Raw genomic sequence first — 27,197 nt, 5'->3', positions numbered from 1 at the left:
AGAAAACTCTTCTACGCTTCCTTCTCTTCAATCTCACCATGTACAACCTTTGTATTCTGATAAGTGTTATAAACATTTGCTGTTCTTATCTCAGATATAACTTAACTTGGAGTTTGATTCTACACACCTACAGAATGCTTATCTTAATGCATTTCCTGGCACAATTTCATGTAACAAGCTCTCAACAAAATATCGGTTGCTTTTCTCACCATATATAATTTACTTTTTTCTGTATACTTGGAGGTAAATCATGAAAATGTGTGCGATGTTTTGGATGTCTCTTCATTCATCACCAACACACACACACACACACATATGGACTACAAAAACTGACAGCACTAATGTTATTACTTTACCCTTCTGTTCGCCAAACAGGCAGCTGAACATAATATAAGTTTTTACCTCATTAACTGTTTGTGAACAGTGAAAATTAACAGAAATAATAAAAAATGAAGCCCAATCTAGTCTCGGATTCAACATCCTTATCCAAATTACTGACGATTAGTGGAAGTATCCGAACGAGGCTTACCTCAGTAATATGTGATGTTTCTTTCACACTGGTTTGATTGCTTTCTAAGCGTAAAACTACATAATGACTATCTCTGCTCTGCCACGTGTCGCGCTTGTACAATGGTAAGTCTACGGATTTACAACGCTAAAATCAGGGTTTCGATTCCCCTCGGCGGACTCAGCAGATAGCCTGATATGGCTTTGCTATAAGAAAACACACACACCACCATGGGTATCGAAAGTCGGTTATTTATTACGTATAGCTGAAAGATGTACACACATTTATCTTTCCAAATGAAACTATGATTGTTTTAAAGCTACGTAAAGCATCTCTTTCATAAACAGTAAAACAAATATATATACATAAATATGATTTTCATAACTTACAATGCTACTAACAAACAAGTTGTTCGGCATACGGTTCGGGAAAAAACCAAAAAAAAAACGTTTCTCCAAGAGACATAAATCCTACAGTGATAAAAATAAAATCAGTTGCTTAAAACCAAAATGGTTATGTTCAAAATTACACATTCTAAATTGCTTTTGCCACAGAGAGCTGACAAACTGACATACTGAATCAACTAGTGGACCGAAAAACATCTGGGAACAATCACGACGCGCCATCTTTACCGTAAGAATAAACTATATATTTCCGACTTATATAAGTAAATAAAGGCTATCTATTTCGTAAGATTGTCGATTTTGAAAAAAAAAAAAGTCGATTACATATAATACTCAAAAACTGAAGTATCTATGTTGATTCTCAGAATGAAATACGTTTAAAAACTTGTAGAACATAAAAATTTAAATAATACCATGAAAAAAGTCTCAAAATAACCCAAAAACTTCATTCTCAAAAATGTATGTGCTAGAAGAAAAAAGGAATAATTTAATTGAAGGTAAAAAAAGTACATTTGTCTTTAAAAAACTTAAATCAATCAGCACTTTGACAAATATTTGTAAATTTCCTGTTCACAAGATGAGGATTTTTATATACATGTATTTATTTCATGTTTCTGTCGACACTGGAAGTAACGTTTGAATATATTTGTGTTCGTTTGTAAATTACGAGTAAGTTATATCAGAAACCTTCTCGACAATACCTTTTATATGACCTATGTATATTTTTACATTATCAAAACATATGTTTAAAGACGTTGATGTAAAAGATAAAAACTGCGATCGTAAACATAAGTGAGGATATATATTCTTACACACGATTAAAAATATCAAGGACAGAGTTTAAACTATGAGTCGATCCTTAACCTACCTTCTGATGTTATTTATGACTTCTCTTGCAATACATGTACACTTTCATTCCACTTCATTACAGCCTTACTATCGTGGTCGATATCTAGACATACATCAAGTTCAGGTTGGACTACCGATAAGTCGGGGCAACTGCCTTATTTCAAATCGCTCTTTTGTCGAACCTTCTTAAGACTATAATAATTTTTACATTAGAACAGGCCACGTTTACTTTTGAAAGTGATATCTACCATTTTGCAAGGAATTAGAAAAAAACAACTACTTCAAGAATTTGTCCGCTAGTAACAAACTGCAGATTACGAGCTGTAGTAAAATATTGCACAATATATCCTGTGTGGTTGCTAAGTGGCATTATATAAGCAGTAATGCTTACGGTAATATAAAACCTGGAGAGTCACGACACTGTTAAAAACGACAAACAGAAAATACAAAGTAATCTTTCACAAAACATAAAACTTCATCGTCTGCGTATTGAATGAGTGTAAATACCTTGACAGGTTTAGACTTGATTCAATTAATAATTTTTAAATTATTATTATCTATCTGATAGGTACAGCCACAGATAACTTGAAAATGTTTATACATTAAAGGTACTTCCACATTTTCAGAATGTACAGCATACTTAATCTGTGTCCCCCGTTAGTATAGCGATAAGTCTACGGATTTACAACGCTAAAATCAGGGGGTTCGATTCCCTTCGGTGGACTCAGCAGATAGCCCAATGTGGCTTTGCTATAAAAAAACACACACACACTTATTCTGTGTAGTCAAAAATACGTAACAAGAATGTCAGTAATGTAGTTGCACGTTGAAAGATTTTCAAACCACAGTAATAAACGATCTTCAGAGGAATTACTTAATATTTTATGCAACTCTAATTGACATATTGATCTGAAACTTCCACGTGTACTAATGTCATGTGTATGTCAACTTGGATCATACTAATGATGTCTAAATGTAGTTATAATTACATGAAATCAGCAAAAGGTGGGTGATGAGTAGGGGTTCGAAGAAAGGATAGATGAATATAATTATCACATTTCAAGTATCAGACGAGGGCGGAAGTCTCCATCAAAAATGTGTCCGTGTTTTCAAAATTACACAGTTTTTGAAAGGATACGGATACTTTAGAGAAAGAAAAAATTGTAATTAAGAAAGGTGTGACACTAGTAACTTGTTCAGACACGGTCAAAATGAGAATGAGTGATAATGTACGCTTAAGAACATACGCGCAAACTTGAATAATTTAGATATGCTAATTACCGCTACCCTTTGTTACGTTGCCTCGTATAACCTCTACCAGTTAAATTTCGGAAATAATTTGTGTAGATTCATACGATTATCAAAGTACAAAAATTTCGACAAATGTGGAGAACGCATTGCAATTAACTAATTTTGAGCATATGTTTCTTTTCGTGAAAACTTTCATCTCTTCAGATTCCAGATCATCTGGCAAACCCTCGTTCTTTTATTTTCGCGCGCATTGCCCCCCGCTAGTACAGCGGTAAGTCTACGGATTTACACGCTAAAATCAGGGGTTCGATTCCCCTCGGTAGACTCAGCAGACAGCCCGATGTGGCTTTGCTATAAGAAAACAAACACATTTTCGCGCGCCTGAAGCGAGTATTCGCACTATTTCAGTTTTTTTTTTAATCCATGTTCACACCTATGTATATTATTTCCTAACATACATATACATATAATTATTTTTCTTCAAAGATTCATCAAGCACTGAAACTTCATCATGAAAGCTATCGAGCCTGTTCTTACACGCGGTACCTAAAAACAGAAAAGGAGCGATATGGTTTGGTTTGTTTTTAATTTCACGCAAAACCACACGAAGGCTATCTGCGCTAGCCGTCCCTAATTTAGCAATGTAAGACTAGAGGGAAGGCAGCTTGTCGTCACCACCTAGCGCCAATTCTTAGGCTACTATTTTACCAACGAATAGTGGAATTGACCGTTATTTTTAACGCCCCCACGGCGGAAAGGATGAGTATATTTAGTGTGACTGGGATTCAAATCCGCGACCCTCGGATTACGAGTTGAGTGCCTTAACCACCCGACTATGCCGTGCCAGGAACGATATGTTCTCTAAGTTGAGCAATTTCCTTTAACTATTTATTTTAACCATTCTTAACTGACTATCATTAAATCATCTATAACCGTTAAGCAACAAGTTTCTTATGATTATTAAGAAGTTGGGGTTACGCTTTCCATTGGAACACCACAGGTGTTTCATTTAGCAAAACGAAATGTTTTTATACCCAAAATACAAAAAAGTTTACTTTTTAAAAATAAAAACACCAAGTACTAAAAAAACTATATGGGAAGTTATTATTTGGAGATCAAAAGTTTTTTAAATTATGTGAATCTACGGTTACCCAGTTATCATAAGAAAATCACAGATTATCAGACACTGATAATAACATTTACATGTTAGTGCCTGTACATGTCAGTTAAAAGTTTATTTGTCGGTAAGGAAGTAAAGTGCGTGTCAAGCTATTGAGATAACTAGTGAGGTGTGTACGTCAAGCTACTGAGATGTTCATAAACCAAACGTTGTTGAAACGTTTCGTGTTTTTCTTGATCTTAAGCTTTAACAAACTGTGAGTTAACATATGTTCATGTTATGACAGCGCTCGTAAAAAAACTGTTCCTTTTTTTACGTTTTCACAGTTTATTTATCCAGTGTATCTGTAAAATAAAAGTGCTAACTATAAAACGTATGAAAGATTCCTGTTTTCTTTCTTGTTTTATTATTGCGTGGTGTTAACAAGATCAAATTTGAGACAGATATCTTGCGTTGTAATGAAAATTTCTCGTTCAAAGCCTCTCTATAGGTCTTCTGAGCTTCACAAGACTAGTTTTATCTGTTCCTATACACACCCTAAAATGAAAGGTTAATTGCATTTTATAAAAATGATTTGCAGATGCTAATACAGTATCGTGTTGTCGCCACTGTGGGCCGTGGCGCCAAGAGAAAAATTTTTAATACCTATGCATTCGGTTCACAGAGAATTATCGATTAGTCGACATTACACTCTTACAGGTATATTTAAGGCTGAAAGAACATGTCATATCGCTTTTCGAGAAAAGACATCCATATTGAAAGATCATTAAAAATTGTTTAGCAAAATAACATTTCACAGAAAGACAGACTTTATTGAATCCCAGGAATGTGATCAACTCGTACAGCAGAAAGTTTAGTCTAGCGAGAAGATTCGAAACCACACACACCCACGAAAGCCCATGGCAACGAAGAGGATATGATCAAGAGAGAGAACCTTCGACTGAAATTGAAAACACACATCACAATGAAGCTAGGCATATCTCGTTGTGTGTAATGATAAAAAAATATATGAATTAGAGAAAAGCTCACGAGTCAATGATTCACGGGGTTTAACCATATCTTGAAATCAAACTATTGTTTTTATTAGAAATTACAGAACTTACAGCAATTCAAATTTAACATGTACATATCGTGTTCCCGGTTGTAGCGCCAATGAACTTTTGAGCCTTTCATCTGCTTTAAGGTGGTTTTGTAATCCGAAGTGTAGAAGAGGGTCCGTGAAAAAGAGTGTGTACTCTAAGACTGATCTCGTAATCCTTCGCAGAAGCTTGTTACAAACTGCAATGATAATTGCAGTGTCCAGAACAATGCATAATTAACAACAGAAGTAGTAGATCCGACGGTAACACGAGACCATAAACGTTTTATAACGTGTTTAACACTGAATAAAACTAAGGGCGATTATCTTTAAACCCAGTCGAACTGTATGAAATTAAATTATGAAAGGCTTCAAAATTTATAGAAAAAACGTTTCATAAATCGGCATAATTTGTGAATAAATAAAGTATTTTCATTGTCATTTTTCGCTTCACATACTGCATGCATACATAGTAACTAACCCTAAAATTACCGACTTCCTTCTATTCTTTTATCTTTCACTACCGGTAGGATCAACATTTTGCATTAAACTGGGTAGTTCTCAGAGTTGCCGGTTACAACAATCAATGTAAAGAAATAACCGAAACCATTCGATAAAATCAGTCAGTTTCAGTGCAAAGTATATACAAGACCGCAGCATTATTAGTGGAATTAATTATAATATTGATGTTTTTTGTTTAAATTGTGTGTGTGTGTGTAACGAGTTATTTAGGAAACTGTAACCAACTCATAAACATAAAAACAATTTAAAATACTGTGTTTATAAAACCGATAGGGTCTGAGCCTCGTAGATTTTTCTATGGTCACTTCTGCGTTTCTGAATTTCGCGCATAGATATATAAAACATACCTGCGCATATCCTTAATTCTGAAATGACAGACTTGTCTTGAATTAATCTTGTGAAACCGAATAATGGGGAGATAAGGCATCAACGACTCCGATGTGCAGTTGAATATATAATGACAACAAATCGCGAACCTAGAATCTTACGTTTTACAGTCCCAGCAAGCTAATCAGTGAACTACACCCGGCCTAATTCTAGTGATTTCATAAAGGAGAGTATGTTATCATTAAATGTTACAATATTAAAATATACTAGCTAAAGATCATTTCGATACACTTACTCAGCTACTACTGTAACGAAAATTAGACCCCCCGGTGGTCAGCGGTTAGTACGGACTTACAATGCTACATCCAAGGTTTGATTATCCATGGTGGACGAGGTGTAAATAACAAGTTGTAAAGCTTTACACTAAAAAAGCAGAATATAACTCATATTAAATACTATCTTCCATCCTTCTAGAATCTTATACACGTGACCTGCTGTTTAAAGGTCTATCTGAGCCAATCACTACCCAGAGGAGAGTCTCCAAAAAAAGTGAATGAATAATTCCTTCCTGAGGATGAAAGATCTCGATTAATGAACCAATCACAACGCTGAACATAGTTGTCATAAATGTGGTTTGCGTTTTTCTTATTTTAAAGACATCCACGAAAAGAATATAACGTAAATAAAGCTACTACCAGCTGTCATCAAATTTGATTTTGAGCACAAAAGTATATACTTTGGTCCCTACCCTAATTTTGTTCAAAATATAATACAGTTGCATCTGGTGAGTTCAGTAAAAATTGCACTATGAACTATATTCCAAACACGGTTAATTTATTCTTCTTTCTTAATCTATCCGTTTGTTCATTCTATCTGTTCGGGTAGCTCAATGGTAAATTTGTAGAATTATAATGCAAAAATTGGGTTTCCTTCATATCCGCAGTAGAAAGAATGGAGACAATTCTTTTTGTAGCATTGTGTACACACACAAAAGTCCAATAAAATATTGTACTTTAAAACTTTGATGTTAAATGGGTTCAACCACTTGAAATGCAGCATTGAAGTCATTAACAGCAATAAAATATTTTTCAACATAAATATTGAAAAATTTATAGTATAAACATTTTATTTTACTGTTAAGCCTAACTTCCCATATAAGACACTGAAGGGAAATGTTTTCGCTGTTTATTAGAGAACTATTTTTACACCACCACTTTTCTAACAATATAATTTCAAACTGGCTACGAGAAGTTGCTCCAAAGATGCACATATCAAAAGATGAGACTGATGTCAGTCTCATAACTTCGTTTTACCACGTCACGATTTTTTATATTAAGACGCTGTTACGTTTGATCAGGTACTTGAAGCTTATGGTTCAATAAATTGCCAGTTTCAACGTTTTAGCCTTATAAGTTGTAACATTTTCATAAAACCAAAGATTTCTTATTTTGTGATGAGTAATAAGATCAAAAATTCTTATTTTTATTAACCACTCTTTACGCCGACGAGTCATAAAAGGAGGACGTACATTACTGGAACTTAACCACCACACCTTAATTAAAACATTCTCAATTATATTATTTTTTATAGTCCATGTACTGAGTTAGAAAAGTCAACGCACAGTGCATTTAAAAAAATTAGGTACTAAATACAGTTAAAACACTTCTGTAAAATCAGCATTTCATCTTGTCCCAGGCCCGGCATGGCCAGGTGGGTTAAGACGTTTGAAACGTAATCTGAGGCTCACGGGTTCGAATCCCTGTCGCACCAAACATACTTGCCCTTTCCGTCGTGGGGGCGTTATATATGTTATGGTGAATCCCACTATTCGTTGGTAAAAAGAGTAGCCCAAGAGTTGGCGGTGAGTGGTGATGACTAGCTGCCTTCCCTCTAATCTTACACTGCTAAATTAGGCATGGCTAGCGCAGATAGCCCTCGAGTAGCTTTGCATGAAATTCAAAAGAAACCAAACAAAACAATCATCTTGTCCCTTGTGGTAAAACTACGCTCTACTTGTTCTGTACGCCCAGACAAGTAAACACTTTTAAAATGTTGTAGTTATTATAAGCTATACTGTACACCTACTAACAGAATTCTATGAGATGAACATGCAAATATATAAAGAAAAGCATGGTGATACACGTCAGAGATTCAAAGAAAATGGTTAAATATTAACCTTTCATTTCATACTATGCTCTTTACTATCACGATAAACCTAATCCTAATATTATTTTAACCATAGAAATAGCTTCAAAAGGTTTTAACTCTGTTCGTAGAAAAATAAGTGAATATCTATATCACAGACGAAAAACCAACCCTCGATTAACAGATTAACATCACCTTAAATGACGATGATTAATATAATGTGTTTTATATGTTCGAAGGATATGTAAGAAAATATTAAATGTATCGATCTACAATATTTCTTTAGTTATTCTACAAACATTGGTATTATTGGTCAACTTTTCCAAATTCTTAAGAGTTCTGTTTTTTTATTTAAAAGGATATTCAGTCATCCGATACCTGATGTAGGCCTACGATCGAAACTAGCTGTGTTTTAACATATTTTGTTTGTGGGGTTTCTAGGGTAAAAAAGTTTATTTATATTAAATAAAAGTTGTTTTTTATATCTTTTCCGTTCCCTCCTTAGAGCACTACGTTGTTTAAATAATGTTTTGTCACTTTAAAAATGTTTAACACATCATGTAGTTAATTGGCTAATACTTTGTGATAAAATTCCAGTTGTAAATGTATCATAACTAGCTCTAAAACTATACTTATAAGCTATAGTTCAACAGAAATAAGTCAAGACGTAAAACTTCTGGCTTCCATTTCATAAATAGCATATGGAAGCCACAAAAAAACTAACAAAATCAAGGATAATCTTGTTACCTTCCAGTCTCTACATGTAAGGTTATGTCATCTAATATAACTGCATGAAATAAAGCTTACCTTCCAATAAACAGGTTTCGTCTGCAAATAATAAAAACGACCAATCTTGGGGATTTACAACTCATATTTTTTTAAGACCAAGGTGCGTTTGTTCTTTAGTACACCCGGTTTTAAAGGTGACAAGTTTTCAGACTTACGGCTGAGCCACTAAAGATGGTTCCTTAAAAAGTATTTGCCCAAGCATACGAATGCATTTAACTTTAAAATTCTTAAACGCTACAGAGAGAAAAGAGCATTCTGTAAGCCGTATATACATTACATTAATAATTTATATGGTAAACAATGCTAACAATTATCTACACTGCTTTAAATAATTAAGGATCAAATTATAGAAGGAAAACCTTTTATCTCTTATCCCTGAGATTTAAAAAAAAAAAGAATCATTATATTAAAATTTAATGATTCCTGATCTGTCCTCATGTTCCAAATAAAGTTCACAGGCACAAATATTTAGTGCGCATCTACCCCAATGACGAGTACAAAGATGTCACCACATTACTACACTTTGTTGTTTTATATAACTAGGAGCTTAGACTTGTTTGTGATACCCAAAGAAATAATTTCTGCGCACACATGCAAAGACTATGAGATATAAAAAGGAAATTAAACTAGAACATTCCAGTGCAAAATAACCGATGCATAAATTTTATTGTTAAACACCCATTACAGAAACAGAGCCTATTGACGGGGCCTGGCATGGCCTAGCGCGTTAAGGCGTGTGCTTCGTAATCTGAGGGTCGCGGGTTCGCGCCCGAGTCGCGCCAAACATGCTCGCCCTCCCAGCCGTGGGGGCGTTATAATGTGACGGTCAATCCCACTATTCGTTGGTAAAAGAGTAGCCCAAGAGTTGGCGGTGGGTGGTGATGACTAGCTGCCTTCCCTCTAGTCTTACACTGCTAAATTAGGGACGGCTAGCACAGATAGCCCTCGAGTAGCTTTGTGCGAAATTCAAAAACAAACAAGCCTATTGACGTGTCACGCGCACACATGTAATCAGTGACCTGAAGGATCAACATTTTTAGTATCACCATCATTGGTTCTACCTAAATATGATAGGTTAATTACATTTATGTTCCAAATCGTATAACGTTTGTTTGTTGTTAAGCACAAAGCTGCATAATGAGCCATCTGTGATGTGGCCGATACGGGAATCGAAACCCGGGTTTTAACATTATAATTCTTCAGACTTATCACTTAGTTAGTGGTGAGGGACTAATTGTGTAAAGAGCTGTTTATTTACATCGCTATAATGAACATCTTATATACGGTGTGGGGAGAGGATACTTGAAGAAAACTATTAAAAAAGTTAAGAGGGTCTTATGGAGAGATACTTAAGGCATTTTATATTGAAGGGGGAGAGGAATCGTACAGAGAAAACTTTCGATTTTTTCCAACGTGAGAGTACAACGCATATTACCCGGTGTTGGATTCTACCGTTGATTCACAGTGCGGGCAGTAAAAGCGAACATTTGACATTTTACTGTCAGAATCTTATAACCTTCATGGGATCCACTCTTCCAAACACTAAAATTGACGTCTTTTTTTTCATTGCCCTGGAAATCTCCCGGAGATACTACGTGTTTATAGCCACGTGTAAGAAAGGAACCAGAAGTTTACGAGTGTGACGCTTATTGGTTTACCTCAACTATAAGTTTTGGATGAAATCTATAGTTTCAGGCCAAATGATACAATTAGAGAACAATTTAAAATTAGTTTTCTTAAGCCTCTTCTCAGATCATGAGATATTCTCTCCTGAAAATATTGTCTTTCAGAAATTTATAATACATTATATTCTGAAGCAAAAACATAGAAAATTCTATCACCCAAAATCCAAATACCTGTAAGAAGCTTAGGTTAAAGTTGTACTGTATTACTCTGTGTATAGAAAGGAAGTCGAAAACACATTTTAACTGCTGTAAAGCTATATTCATAACTGGTCATCTGTTTTTTTTTCACTCAATCATTTAATTTAAGTATTTATAATTGACTGCTTTACAATGCTAGAAATGGATGCTTGTTACTTGTGCTGCTAAATAATTCTAGTTGTCTAATTTATATGCATCCTATATGAATACATCCTATATTGTATGAATATATCCTAAAAATCAATATCATCCTATCAGACACGAACAAATTTAAACCAATACACACAAATCCAACAAAGACACACGAGACGCAACTGAACAAATTACTACTACAAATGAAGAAAGCCAACACAATTTCACAAACACTTTATTCCTACCTACGTAAAACCGACTCACGCACACCGCAAATATACGGCATCCCCAAACCTCACAAACCAGATTGTCCATTACGACCAATAATGTCCACATATGAATCGTTTAATTACAATCTTGGTAAATACATAGCATGGGCATTCTCTAAATATGTAACATCAGCCAGCTCATTCATCAAAGACTCTTTTAATTTCAAGTCTAATCTTAATCAACTTAATCATAAAGCCTTAATGGCCAGTTTCGATGTTATATCCCTCTTTACAGAAGTTCCAACCACTGAAGCCTGCAAGATAGCCTTAGAACTCTATATCCGAGACCCTAACCCAACTATAGAAATTCCCAGTAACCTGTTAGCAACCCTCATAGAATTCACCACGATAAAGACAAACTTCATGTTCAACAACCAAAATTATATACAAACAAATGGCCTAAGCATGGGCAACCCAGTATCACCAGTTCTAGCCAATATTTTTATGACACAAGTTGAAACACAAGCAATTAACACAGCATCACATCCACCACTATACTGGTACAGATATGTAGATGACACGGTTGCGGGATTCAAATCTACAGAACACATACTTAATTTTTTCAATCACATTAACTCTATACATCCCAACATTAACTTCACATGTGAACAGGAAGAAAGCAATCAAATATCATTTCTTAACCTCAAAATTACAAGAACCGACACACAATTCAAAACAGAAATCCACCGAAAAATCACCCATATTGGACTATACATTCCTTGGGACTCAGCACATGAAACAAAACAAAAACTCAACATACTAAGAAACCAAATAAACACAGCCATAAAACTATGCTCACCAGATAAAATTAACGATGAATTACACAAAATAAAACAATACTTCATCAACATCAATAAGTTTCCTCCACAAACCGTAGAAAACATTATACGCACACACCTAGACAGAAAGCAAAATCAACCAACTAAAGTAAATATATCTCACGAATCAAAAAATCACGAAACCATATACTGCCGTATACCATATTTTCCTGACATCAGCAAACAAATAACCAACATTTGGCAAAAATTGGTAACAAAATATGACATTCCAGTTAATACCAAATTTATTCAAAAACCAGGCATAAAACTGAGGTCTATACTATGTAAAAACTACACTGACAAACACCACACCAACATTATTTACAAAATACAATGTGATAACTGCCACGACTTCTATATAGGAGAAACAAGTAGAAAAATGGAAACCAGATTCAAAGAACATAAAAAGTCACCTTCACACGTTTTCGAACACTGCAAGTCAAATAAACACAACATAACCATAGAAAACATTCAAATATTAAATAAAGAAACAAACATAAAGAAATTTAAAATTAAAGAAGCCTCACTTATACAACAATTTAAACCCAAAATAAACCAATATAAAGGAACGCCTTTATACCTATATTAATATAATAAAATAAATAAAATATATATTCAAACATCTAATACCGCCCTCTACATTCCGACACTCAGTCACACAACCCCTTTCAAACATGTGGTCAGCTTCCGGTCAGTTACCTCTTTCTTTGTGAATCTGACGATGACCGAAGAAGGTCGAAACGTTGTTCGCTCTTCTATGTAAAATATTTTCTCAACCCAAACGAGCCGTTTTTGCATATAAATTTCTCAACAAGTGGGTTTCTCGACATCACTGATTAATTCTAGTTGTCTGTAATTCACACAAGATTTAAATTAAACCAAACCTGCAAATGATACTTTTTGTAAGCTGTGTTTTTAATGCTTCAACTTTGATGTTAACCAGAAGACGCATGACGTTATTCTTAACATACTTAAAATAATCGTAAATATTAATGATTGAGAAACTTTGTGCAGTGTCTAAAAACACGACTAAGTTTAACCATACAACTATATAAATAAACGTCAATGTGTATCTGTTCCTTATACGTTTTAATATTTGTTGATCAATCGAGACCAAACTTGACACAGTGATATAGGATGACATGGAGAAGATAACGGGAGGTTACATTCCTCCATCTAGGTTTAGGGGCCCGGCATGGCCAAGCGTGTTAAGGCGTTCGACTTGTAATCCGAGGATCACGGGTTCGAATCCTGGTCGCACCAAACATGCTCGCTCTTTCAGCCGTGGGGGCGTTATAACACTTTATATGTGTTAACCAATTAGGTATGTGCCAGTACCTTGAGACTTCTTAAGTTAATACAGACTAAATGTAAGTTGATTTTTATTTCTTACGTGCATCAGAGCATGTTTAATCTATTTTGTGTAGACAGAGCAGTAACTTTGGAAACAGGGGTTTCATATACCGAGTCTATGTAGTGCAGGTAAAAAGTAGGCGTCGTAGTTAATATTTCAAATGATGCTCGTGTACGTAATTTGATCTGTGGTACAGAGATTATAGACTTTAGTATGTATAAAATTGAATCATCGTTATGAGTTAGTTTAATGGTTTTAGTATACATGCTATGACATTCATGAGAGTAAGAATTTTAATTTCTGTTTGAGGGTTTTATTTTATAATCTTTAGTATCTTCAAATGAAACGGAAAAGAGACCAAGTTACCGTTACCAACTCTAGCACTGAATGCGTTGCTCCAGATTTATATATGACTGAAATATAACTGTTATAAAAATAACACAAACGTTTAAGAATGTTTGGTTGAATCTGTGTTGACTATATTCAAGTTTCGTGTACATTGCTTTAAACTTTACGTATCTATTTGCAATGTTACAAACGCGTAAGAAAGCTACAGTTCCATAAAAAAAAAAAAAAAAAACAGAACCATAAATATCGTAAAAGAAACGTACTTTTTTACTTGATTGGAAGTGATTCAGAATACATGATCATGCTTTCTATTTATGAAACATTCTGTGAATAATTAGTATGACTTACATATAAACAGAATTGAGATACATATTCGACATATTATTACTGTCTGTTTTTGAAGTAAATGACATGTTCGTAAGTTCTCAAGTAACCTGTATTAAATAGATAATTCTTGGTTTTTTTCATTCTTGTAGAATGTTGTTTTTTTGTCTTCAATAACCGAGGTCAGTAAATTTGTGTGTGTACCATTGTTTTCACATTCGTGGCGTGAAACAATAGGCGTTGACTTTTTGTAACATCGTGTATTTCCCGTCTGAAGAAATATTTGGTGGTTGGAGGAGGTGTGTGGGTGTTTGAGGAAATGATCTCTCATAGTTAAGCAGTGGGATTAAAGGTTAGGTTTAGTAGCCTATTGCTTGGAACTTGGAGTCAGCTAACTCTAAGAATTGTGTACAGTTAAGTTGCAATTTCAATCAATATTTAACGTCTATGAAATGGCTCTGTGAGAACATAGTAGATACAAGAATCTTAATTTCAGTCTGTTAGACTTCAGGAATTATGTTCCTATGCATGCGATTGTGCATGTTCTTTTAGGTCTTTGCACTTTGACCTTTAACATACTCGTCTCCATTTGAAGCTGTTTAGTACCAAATTACAAATTTAAATTTGAAAATATAGCACGCTCGCGCATGTGTGTTGTCGTGCATGCAAGCAAGGTATTTATCAGAGTTATTCATGGAGAATCAACAGAAAAAAAAAGGCACCAGAAACGATACTCAATAACCCGAGTAATTTTGGATAGTGGATTTTCCTTCATCGGTGGTAAATGAGAGATGGACGATGAAAGTGTCTGGATCGTTGTACCGGAAGTGATACGTCAGACGTTTCTAAGAGTATGACCTAAAACAGCATTACATGTACACACGTGTGTGCGCGTGTGTATGATGTGGAAGCGATAGAATAAGAAGAAAAATGACTAGTTTTGAAATACCAAGGGCTTACAAGACATATGTTTGGAGAATAAAGTAATGTATAGAAGAATAGAATAGGAAGATATATCAACAAAAATACTTAACCACACTCGAATTGGAAAAGTGAAATATTAACAGGCCCCTCATGAGCCACTGGAGGACATTTTTATTGTAAAAAAACAACAAAACCTATCCATTCCGGTTCTGCTTAATTTGAACTGAAATTTTTGGACATTTTTACTGGCTAAACAGAGGACAGTTCCCACGTCCTTTTAGTGTTGGGGTTGCAAAAAGTAATTTGAGGTGATAAGATGACTGAAATCTTTCAGCTCATCACGAGCTTAACGGCCAAGCACAAGACACAGAGGTCTCCAAACGACACACAGAGGTATTCGGGAACCATTTAAAACCACTTTGGTAGATATTTTGCAGCAAGCCAAGTACAATATTATGCCTGTAGCTGCTTTCAAAGTGTTTATGTGTGTTCATCCTACTGCTGACTATCGTGATGATTCGACCATCCCTACTGTATCGCAGGTGAAATCGTTCGTATCTCAGTTGAAAGCTAAACATTAAAAGGTGATACCAGAAGCAGTAAACGTTGGCAGTCGCTTAACCGATGATGATGAGAATGTGGTTTAATTGATATGTGCTGAATTTACTTTCAGCGGGTAGACCGTAGTACCATCAAGTATGAAGACTTGAGGATGTTATATTACACTTTACCATGGTACTATCTAGTATAAAGGCTTACGAATGTTATATTACACTTTACCGTAGTACTATCTAGTATGAAGACTTAAGGATGTTATATTACACTTTACCATAGTACTATCTAGTATGAAGACTTGAGAATGTTATATTACACTTTAAAAAATGTAAATTAATAAACAAAAACTTTCCTCGAAAAGATACGTTCAAACCACCTTTTTTTAATGTTTCCGTATTGAATTTAATTTGAATTTTCAACAAATTGTAGTATAAAAACACTCCTTGGCTCCTGAGAGACGTGTTAATAACAAATTGAATAAATGAAATCCAGTAACAGTAGATATATAACTGAGAATATAAAAAATAATAAGAAAGCAAATAAAAATTATAATACAAAGATCCCAATTTTGATAACGTAATATCAGTTAAAACATCATTAATGAAATAACGGAAATTCGTTTTCAAAAACGCCCCCCAGTGGCTCAGCGGTATGTCTGCGGACTCACAGCGCTAACAACCGGGTTTCGATACCCGTGGTGGGCAGAGCACAGATAGCCCTTTGTGTATAATTCAAAACAACGTTTCAAAACAGTTTTGTTAGATTTTTCAGAAAGACTGAGTTAAATGACGAAGGTAATTACTATCCAAATCGAGGTTCGTACCGTATGAGATAACAGTGTTTAAAATATTGATCCTGTAGTCTGTTCTATTTCTCTGTTCGGCTTTCGATTTAAACCCGGTTTCAATACCAATGAAAACCACGTCACTGATTAAAGTAACCAGGTTGGTTAATTCTCTGTTGCACAACTTATTAAAATACGGTAATTTTTTTTTTAACTTTCCTTAAATTATTTAAATGGGTCTGTATTGCACAAATATGTTTTTGTGAAATTTATTTCGGTAAGTTATAAGTGGATGCATTACCCAGAAATACCATTGTTCAATTGAGTAACCAACAAAAATAGTTCCATGGTTTATGTATACCGTTTCCTGAAAGTAAGTGCATTCCATTACATAATTGAAGCAACAAAGATAGGTTTGTTATCTGTCCGTCACAGTATACAATGGAGAGTTAAAGTTCAAAGCAACAGGATGGTATTTTTCAGTATTGACACAGGATTTGTGGTTATTAAACTGTTTTTTAAGGGTGAAGTCTGAGTTTATCCAAAATATTGATGGTTGCATATTTTTGCACTGTGTAAGATAAGTTTAACAAGGACTGGCTTTGTTATGTTGTAGTGTTTTATTTCCGAGTTGGGCTGAGAAAGTGCTCATTGTTTATATAAACGTACAAGTTTGACAGAGAACTTTGTTTTTTCACAAAGGCAACCAACCATTCGCTGGCGCGATACAATCGACTTTTGTGTGAACAAGGATATTTTAACGCTTTTCCTTCTCCTGAAAGAAACAACAGAAATTTGCTATAGTCCTTCACTCGGCTGTAGAAGATGTAGCTATATAACAAATTCTATAACAACATTATTTTACAAAACTAGGTATTAGATTTACAAATACTTTATTTAACATAGATGGAAACTATTTTTCTTTAAACGATATTTCATCTTATGATACAACTAGGTCTAAATATTGTTTATTTAAACATTTTGCTTTTATAATTCATAATACCAGCAGTCCCTGTCTTAGTCTTGACTCAGTGGTAAGTCTGAGGGCGTATAACGGTTAAAATCGAATTTCGATACTTCTGGCGAGAAGGGCAAAGTGTAGCTTTGTGCTTACAAATAACTTCTTTTCAGGAAAACGCTAGCTATAAGACGAACATTTAAATAAATTAAAAACTTGAAAATGAGCATTCTGTTTATTTAAAAGCGATAAAGTTCTTGGCATTACCATGGCAATTCAGTTGTTTTCTAGGACGTAAGGTATTCTTTAGAAGTTAAAACTTTTCTGTCTTCAAAAATAATCCTTTTAAAAAAAATAAATTATTTGGGCCATGAAGTTAAATTCTGAACACGCCGGTAGACTCTCTCTTCCATCCAGTAATATTAGCTTAATGTATATAAAATTCCTTCGAAATAATTTAGGATAAATTTTTATGACTGACATGATATAATTCAAGAGTGCTGATTTCAAATATTTCAGATGCCACTTTGTCACCCTTGGGAAAATTGACAATTGAATATTTGGCTGAATGTGTGTTGACTTTATTCTGGTTTCGTGTACATTGCCTTGAATTTACGTATCTGTTTGCAATGTTACAAATACATAAGAAAGCTACAGTTCCATAAAAAAAAAAAAAAAAGAAGAACCGTTAATATCGTAAAAGAAACGTACTTTTTTACTTGATTGGAAGTGATCTGGTTTCAAATTTATTCAAAAAGCTTCTAAGTTACGTCTTCGTGTAAGAAAATAGTTCATGATTTTTCGTTGTTTTTAATTTACCTCATTAAGAGATACGTTCCTAATACAGAATCACAAGAGTAGTAGTTTTCTGTTCCAAATTATATTTTTGAACTGTTGTCTGTTTTACAAGCCCCCCTCGCTAGTACAGCAGTAAGTCTACGGATTTACGACGCTAAAATCAGGCGTTCAATCCCTCTCGGTGGGCCCAGCAGATAGCCCAATGTGGCTTTGCTATAAAAAAAAACACAAACACACTGTTTTATAAAAGTTAAATATTTTTAGGTAACTGACAGACTGGAATAAAGAAAACTATTCAACAATACACATCTCTAACTACTGCAATGAAATATTGGGAATTAACCCTCAGATTAAAAGTATCCATGACTAAGAAGTGCTTGTCGAGTAACAGGACGTGACCCTCAGTTTCACAGTTCATCACGATAACCTTTGGTCACACCGAGCCCAACACAGACATTAAGAGAAGTGTAGTTGTGATGCTTATTAATTGGTTTAAAGACGTAAAACCTTAAAAGTAAATTCGATTAAAATATTTTTCGGACAGTTGCGAAGCACTGAAGTACTATTACTGCTAATCCCAGCGGATTAAATCATATGGACTGTTGTTTTGATATACCTTTACTTTCAACGTGTATCTGTTTAATATGTTTACACTTAAATCTTTTCGACAGATGTAATGAATAAATTCTAAGAACTTTCGTGCGAAACACAATTACACACATACATCATCATCTTTCATATATGTACATATATACTTTTTTCTAGTTTAATCTAGTTATTAAATACATTAGTTTTCTAATGTGGCAAGTTTAATGAAAAGTTAAATACAAAAAACATATTAAAGTACAATATACTGTACTAATTGTGGTACCCGTTTGTTGGACGATGAAAATAGAAACCCGTTTGTAACAAAGGATGGGAAATTATACTTCAGTTTTTATCTTAACATAATAAACTATAAAAGTGCATTAAAAATACATAAAAGCATCGATACTTACAATAAAGATACACTGCTTTCAGTAATTTTAACAACAGTGGTTATGTTTATTCTAATGGTAGGGGTATACAAAATTGATGGTTTTTCTAAAATTAGATGTTTGTTTTGTTTTTGAATTTCGCGCAAAGCTACTCGAGGACTATCTGCGCTAGCCGTCCTTAATTTAGCAGTGTAAGACTAGAGAAAAGGCAGCTAGTCATCACCACCCACCGCCAACTCTTGGGCAACTCTTTTACCAACGGATAGTGGGATTGACCGTCACATTATAACGCCCCCACGGCTTTGTCATATTATATTTAATTTTCGAGTCTCTAAACGTACTGTGAATGTTGTTGAATAAACGAAATGTTTACAAAAAAAACTGTTTCAAGGATTTTATATATATGTTCACCAATTAAGTAAGTACGTCTTAAAATAACAAAAAATGAAAACAGTTTGGTTGAGACGTTTAGCAAAGTTGCTCGAGGGTTATTTGTGCTAGCCGCATCTAATTTCGAAGTAATAAGAGTAGAGGAAAATATCTAGTTAACACCACCCACCACCAACTCTTGAGCTATTATTTTACCAACGAAAAGTGGATTTGAGTGTTACATTATAATGCCTCTACAGCTGAAAGGGTAACGTGTTGGGTTTTTGTTCTTGTGTATTTTTCGTTAAACGAAAAGCAACAGAAAAGGTTATCTGTGTTGTGTCCACGACGTGTATCAATATACGGATTTTAGCGGTGTAAGCCTGCAGACTTATCGCTGAGCCACTGGAAATTCAACAATACATACTTGTAACTTTATAGCACAGTCAACGATTACTATTTTGAGAGGTTGCTTAGACACAATAAATACAACAGAAAATCTTAATGGTGTATTTTGTAACTGTTCCAAATAATGTTTTAAGTGTCATAATTACGTATAATTTTCAAACTGTTTTAATAAAATGAATACTTTTGTTTGTTTTGGAATTTCGCACAAAGCTACTCGAGGGCTATCTGTCCCTAATTTAGCAGTGTAAGGACAAGAGGGAAGGCAGCTAGTCATAACCACCCACCGCCGACTAATGGGCTACTCTTTTACAAACGAATAGTGGGATTGACCGTAACATTATAACGCCCCCACGGCTGGGAGGGCGAGCATGTTTGGCGCGACGCGGGCACGAACCCGCGACCCTTGGATTACGAGTCGCACGCCTTACGTGCTAGGCCATGCCAGGCCCAAAATGGATACAAAGAGACTATTAGTTATTATTAAAGACATTTGAATTGGTAATTGATGAAAGTATATTTTTATTTACATACAACATAATGACGAAGTAAAGATCCCAACAACAGTGAAATTTCCTTTAGTCCTAAAGAAGATACAAACTCCTTATTAGAAGTACTTATTGATGCACGAGATGTGCTAGAGTAGGGTTAGTTCGAATTAAAAATTTGCTTTACCTTAGGTAACTCAATGGTAAGCTGGAGGGCTTATAAAGATAAAAAAAAAAATGAAGTTTGATCCTTGGGATGAACACAGCACAGACAGTCAATTGGGCAGCTTTGTGTTTAACAACTAATAAACAAACTGAAACTGTGACGATCAGATGCGAGAACGGTCGCACGCATTTTAACGTTCAGAACTGAATCAAACTACAAAAAGGGTAGAAGTTATGTACTAATACAGTTATGCTTCACAACTAAGAATTATACAGAATATTCTAAGTCGTTAAATGAGTTGGTCTGATATTTGTATTCCATCACAACATCGATAATGTAATTAGACAACCAAGGTTTTAAATTTGTAATAAAAAACTTGAATTTATTTTCACTTCTCACAGGCTCGTCGTAAACGAAGTCCTTGTAAATATTGTTTGTTGTTTCATAAATTCGCAGAAAGTTACATGAGAGTTATGTGGTAGCCGTCCCTAATGGTCAGTAGTTTAGGCGCTTGACTTGCAATATGAGAGTTGCGGGTTGGATCGCCGTCCCACCAAACATGCTTGCACTTTCAGAAGTGGGGCATTATAATTGTTATAATGTAACGTTCAATCCCACTATTCGTTTGTAGAGAGTAGCCCAAGAGTTAGTTGTAGATGGTGATGACTTGCCGTCTTTCACTGCTAAGTTAGGGATGACTAGCGCAAATAACCCTCCTGGGGCTTTGCGCAAATTCAAAACAAACTAAACCGTCCCATAATTTTAAATTGACAGATCGGGTATAGAGGACAGCGAATGAACCACTTACAGTACGGTTAAAGGTGGCGCTATAGCACCCCACTTCCCCAAAGTAGCAATGGAGCGAGCACCATGAATCCTGAGATTCACAGTGTGGACATGTTTGTTTCACACACGACCCCCTCTTTTTCATTTTAACCTTGAATTCGCCACTTTGTGATTTGTGGCTCACAAACAAATATACAAACGGAATAGACATCCTCACATTACTTTTTATATTAACTACCTAACATTTTAATGTTGATTATAGCAAAATGCATAAAATTTGAGCTTGAAATTAAAAATTGTTCCATGAGAAAAAGTTTTCGAAAAAGCTTTCAATAAGCTTATTCACATATGTGTTGAGTCTATATTCAAGACTGCAGTTAGACGGTTTGAATACTAACATCTTTATATATGATTTAAATATTCATATTTCAATTTACATAAGAATATGATGATGAAAGAGTATTTAAAAATCTGCAGTACCTGTTGAAACATTTCTCGTTCACATCATTCCTGGTTAATTTGCCTATTCAACCTCTTAAAATCTTACGATCAAAAGCTAAGACCAACTTTCCTTCGGAAGAAAGTTTTTGAAACAGGTAGTGACTTTTAGCGTCACAGAATATTTTGTGGCCTGATCGTGGTAACCACGAGTGTAGTTTCCAAGGTTACGTGACCTCATTATGATCGAACTCTTCTTTTAAGATGAGGTAATTTTATGACAGGGAGGTCATAATGAATACGGTCTTTAACTGAGGAATTTTGTTTTCGCTAGAATGGCAAGAATTCAAACTCGAAAATATGACAATGTTCAGTTACCTATTATTTCTATGGAAAGAGGTCTCTTTCTTTAACGACATATCAAATGTAACAAAAATAGTTCCTGTGCATTATTTTAATTTAAAATTATTAGTCATTCACACAAAACCGGCGTAAAAAACCAAAAAACCCAACATCTAAACTAACAGAAACATAATAATCTGATCCATATCTGGTGATATATCAGGTGGGAGGAAATAGATGAATGCCTAAACACGTGCGATTGGATGTAAACGTGCGCATTCCACAACCATATCGTACAATTTCATGGTCAAAACAGCAACTGGTAAGGATGTTAACAATAATTTATAATGTATTTGATACATTAAATAGCACCCACGTTATCTTTGTACTTGTTCATTGACACACACAAGTAAAACATGTTACCAGAGTGTAATAACTTTGAGCTCCTCCGTCATATTCCTGACCACTGATCAAAGTAAAGTGACTGCGTTCCTTGTTTAGCACGTTGCTTAGTCAGAAATATTTTTATTTCATTGTCAACAAGTGCTCAGTTGATCCTATTTTGTTCAGTCTGACTCGGAGATGTTTCTTCAATAATATCTGACGTTCACTGTGCTATCTGTTTCTCTTTATGGTCTTGTTTGTCATGTGACCCAATACGATTTGTTTGTTTCTGGTATTGATAGTGTTTAGCTATTTGGCGTGTAATTTAGTCTCACTTACAACTGTTTCTCCATTAATTAGTTTAAACGAATTGTTTTTGTATTATGTTTGATGGATAGTTATTTGCACCGTAGAGTCATTTCTTTCGATGTTTATCTGTTTGATGTGTTATTTATTTTGACTTAATATTATTTGTTCCTTCATTGCTCTTATTGTCTTTTCGTTTGATGTTATTTAATTTGAGTTTTCTTATAGCGAAGCCACATCAAGCTATGTGCTGTATTTATTGAGGGGAATCGGGCCCTTAGCTTTACCGTTGTAAATCCGAAGACTTACCGCTGTCCTACCGAGGGACGTTAGAAAAATCTCACCCACACTGAGTTGTTTCTTCATTACGAGATACAAATCTGTTTGACGTGTTCATTAGTTTGATCCATAGTGGTTAGTTCAATCGTTACTCCAGAATTTGTCTCAAAAAAAGAAAAACAAAACAAAAAGGTGGATGAAACTTAATTTAACGAAACTACACAACACGACAAAAGAAGGCCCCAAAAACTATGAAAATCACCTAAAACCTCTGAAAAATTCAGTTAGGAAAAACGCACTGCACTGTTTATAAAAGAAAAATAAAGGTGGAGCCGTCAATACGTGGAACAACTTTGATCAACATGCCTGATTCTGTATTCAGTTATAGACTTAAATTGTACGATACAGCAATAAATACTACTTTTATATGTTGAAATAAAACGAATCCTAATGTCTAATCTGATCTGGTTTTTTTTTTATTCACTGAGCTTAAGATGCTATGAATTTCTGCTGTAACACAATGAATTATGACATTTCAACATTTATACCATTGGGGTTTTATTGTCTGTAAACAAAACAGCTGTTTCTCGTCTACACTTTGAGAAACAACGTGTTACAAATCAAGTAAGTTTATTTATTGACATATTGTCAATGTGATGCTTTTTTATAGCGGATGTTTGTTACAAAATTTTATCCTATGTCATCATCATTTTATTTCCATTGTTCTGGCTCATACCTTGCCTTTCAAGTTCTGAATAAGGTAAGGGGAAGCGATAGTTTTAGCAGTATATACCACTTGATTCTTGAAGGTTTATGTACAACGAAACTCCTGTTTTGTCTTTTCGTTTTTTGTACATGCGCAGAGGCTCACGTCAAACGAGTTTATTCTATGCTGTATACTTAAATCTTTTTCATACAACATGCATATACTAAAATTAAAATTACATTTTGTGTGTGTTTGAAAATACATAGTTGCGTATTGGTCAATAATTAAAACGTGGTAAAGCTTAACTACACAAACAAAATACATGTTTTAAACGCGTATAGCCAAGAAGGACGTATGGAAGAAAAAAAGTGACGTCACACTGAATAATCACTATTTTTAACAATGGAAAACCTATGTATCAGGTAACTAGAATTATTCAATTAAAACACTCTACAAAAGTAAGTTCGTTTTGGTTTCTTCTATTATCACGACAGCATATTTTGTTTTATAATATCTGTTTTCGTTTTCCTTGTAATTTAAGTAAGCGATAAAACAGAAACGACAATTCGGAAGGTGAAAAACACTGGTTTGTTTCATTGATGAATTCTTTTAAATTATCCGGTTAATATAACTCATGTTCCAGATGCTTTATTCTATCATCAATATTCTCTCCTACCTGTCTTTTTTTACTTCACATTTCACTTCACTTTTCAAACTTGTTGTAATCCCAATTCTCATGATCTTTACATTCAAAAGCTGAAATCTTATTTCAAATATTTTATTTTCAATAAAGTAACCTTACTTCTGACGCCACGTGTTGTAACACTGATCTTTCGTTGCCGGTTTCTTTTAAATTATTTGGTAGAAATAATTCAACGTCCAGTCCAGTAACAATCAAAATTAGTTACTTTCTTCCTTTACCGTTTCTACAAGATTCAACATTTGTATACTATCGCAAATAGCGCAGATAGCCCTCTGAAGGAAAATAATTTTTCAAGAGAGAATGTTGAATCAATGAGTGCATTTTCGTGAAGTATTTGGATCTGTGTGTTTGCTATCGCGGATATTGAGTTAGTTAATTTTTAATGTCATTGATAAGGTAGGCCTATGGCAATTTGCGATAGTTTGGTTTGTTTTGAATTTCGCACAAAGCTACTCGAGGGCTATCTGCACTAGCCGTTCCTAATTTAGCAGTGTAAGACTAGGCGGAAGACAGCTAGTCATCACCACCTACCACTAACTCTTGGGCTACTCAAAAATTACTCTATATTTCTATAACTTGCTTAATCATAACGTCCTGGCCCGGCATGGCCAGATTGGTTAAGGCGTTCGACTCGTAATCTGAGGCTCGTGGGTTCGAATCTCCGTCGCACCAAACATGCTCGCCCTTTCAGCCGTGGGAACGTTGTAATATACGGTCAATCCCAATATTCGTTGGTAAAAGAGTAGCCCAAGATTTGGCGGTGGGTGGTGATGACTAGCTGCCTTCCCTCTAGTCTTACACTTCTAAATTAGGGACAGCTAGCGCAAATAGTCCTTGAGTAGCTTTGCGCAAAATTAGAAACCAAAACAAAATATAACGTCCTTCGCCCTCTATCTTACATATAAATTCAATAAATTACATTATAAACATAATTTTAACAATACCAAAAAAATCTGACTGCATAAGTTGTTTCACATATGAGTTGTTTCTATAATTAATATATCTAATGCACGTTCTTCCACGACCATATTGACAAACAGTCTGTAGAACACTATAATAGGTAGTATTGCTTAATTTACGTTATTATATTATACGTTAATACAATTACATCAATAATAATATAACAATCTTACATTACGCTCTTACTTTCATGCTTGAATACTGCAATATAAAGAATTAAACTCTAACAAGAATAATCGTGATATATTTTATAACCCTCCCCTCTTTTTGAGAGTTGCAAACTAAAACATGAGTACGAAGAAACTCGCATAAACTGTAAGACACCAGAAGTTTAAAAACTAAATGCATATATCTGACTAAACTGAGTGAAAATGAGGGTAGAATGGTTCAAAACAAGTAATAATATGTGGATTAGTTAACAATAAACGAAATGTCTGTGACAAAAAAAAATTAAACTGATCCTGAACTGCGGAAAACAATGTTTAGGTTTGTGTTTGGTAACGTTACAAATATGATGTAATCCGTTTACAGTTTAAAATTTAAAAAAAAAAGCCTTCTTGAAACTTAAAGAACGACCATCTTCCGAAAAAATTCAGGTTCCTCCTCTTGACCACCCCACTATTCTAATGACTGAAATTTATAGCCAATAAGATAAAACTTAAAAGATTCTGTTTAGGCATAGCGGTATACGAATATTCCATAGAGGTTTCAGTTTCCAGTTTTTAGAGTGGTTGTTAAAGAATTGGCGACACTTTCCTTGGTTTCGGGAATGATTCTGAACTGACAACTTTTGTACTCTGCAATGTAGGCCAAATTCTACCGGGTTTGTCAAGAACCTGCTTTTTTTAGAAAAAATATAACAAACATAACACTGGCTTACTAGTTTCAAAACACATACACACACACTGTATTCTTTTGTATTGATTTAACATTCTTTAATACTTTACACATATTATTTCAATTTTGCGCAACGTTCCATCTTTTATATTATTTTTAGCAGGCAGGTTTACCTTAGTCAAGGTGCGGCAAGTTACATGCTTGCTGACCGCTACCAGCAAGAATCACGCGCAACATCTGAATTGCGACTATCGGCACGCCTTCAACGATTCGATTAGCTGCAAATGAAGCAGCATCCATCTGTTTCTACTGCTTTGTCATTTTCCAATTTTGCAAAACAAGTCAAGATTAGTAAAAATGTTTTGTTTCCAAACTGATCACTGTACACTCACCTTATTCAGAGAAGATATCCAGACAAGATCAATGGGAAGAGTTACATAGAAAATAAAGCATACGTTCTCCATTCCTTGCTGCAACTATCGAATGGCAAACTCACGCTAGCTTAAACTAACTTAACGTAATCAGGCTAACAGGAACTGCGCATGTGCAAAATACGACCACACCAAAGGCCCTTGAAGCTGTCTCATTCTAAAGAACTGAGTATATATTTTAAGGGGCTCGTGAGTTTAAAAGAGGACCTCACCCCACCCAGTGGCTCTACAACAAGTCTCTAGACTTATAACGCTGAAATCAGGTTAGAACAGACATAGCTCATTTAGCAGCTTGGTGCCCAACATCAAACAAAATGAGGCTAAGGAAAACAATATCAGAAACATATTAACATTGAAACAAAGACTGAAAACAAGAAACATTAATTTTATATGTGCTATTTATTGAAAAACGAACAAACTATTTTTGTAAAGAGAAATTAAGGATAGCCAAATGTTGAAAGAGCTCATATATTTAAAGCC

At 34.6% G+C, this 27,197-nt stretch overlaps 1 protein-coding gene across 5 annotated transcripts in view; it reads right to left on the bottom strand.

Annotated features, from left to right (window-relative positions):
- The window catches only part of LOC143247121 (muscleblind-like protein 1), an 83,469-nt gene extending 56,637 nt beyond the window's left edge, over positions 1-26,832 (bottom strand). For 2 of the 5 annotated variants that reach the window (XM_076494668.1, XM_076494686.1), the window contains exon 1: positions 26,679-26,832. Coding sequence is in view for 1 of the 5 variants with exons in the window: in XM_076494706.1 (XP_076350821.1) it covers positions 26,679-26,750 (72 nt within the window). In the remaining 4 variants the exon portion in view is untranslated. Of the gene's footprint in view, positions 1-1,780; positions 1,954-26,678 lie in introns of all 5 variants that reach the window. The other 3 variants (XM_076494696.1, XM_076494657.1, XM_076494706.1) reach the window with 3 other exon arrangements.
- Between the last annotated feature and the right edge of the window lie 365 nt (positions 26,833-27,197).

This window comes from Tachypleus tridentatus, chromosome 1 (assembly GCF_004210375.1).
Source record: "Tachypleus tridentatus isolate NWPU-2018 chromosome 1, ASM421037v1, whole genome shotgun sequence".
Taxonomy (NCBI): Eukaryota; Metazoa; Arthropoda; class Merostomata; order Xiphosura; family Limulidae; genus Tachypleus; species Tachypleus tridentatus.
This window is presented reverse-complemented; position numbering and strand designations above follow the sequence as displayed.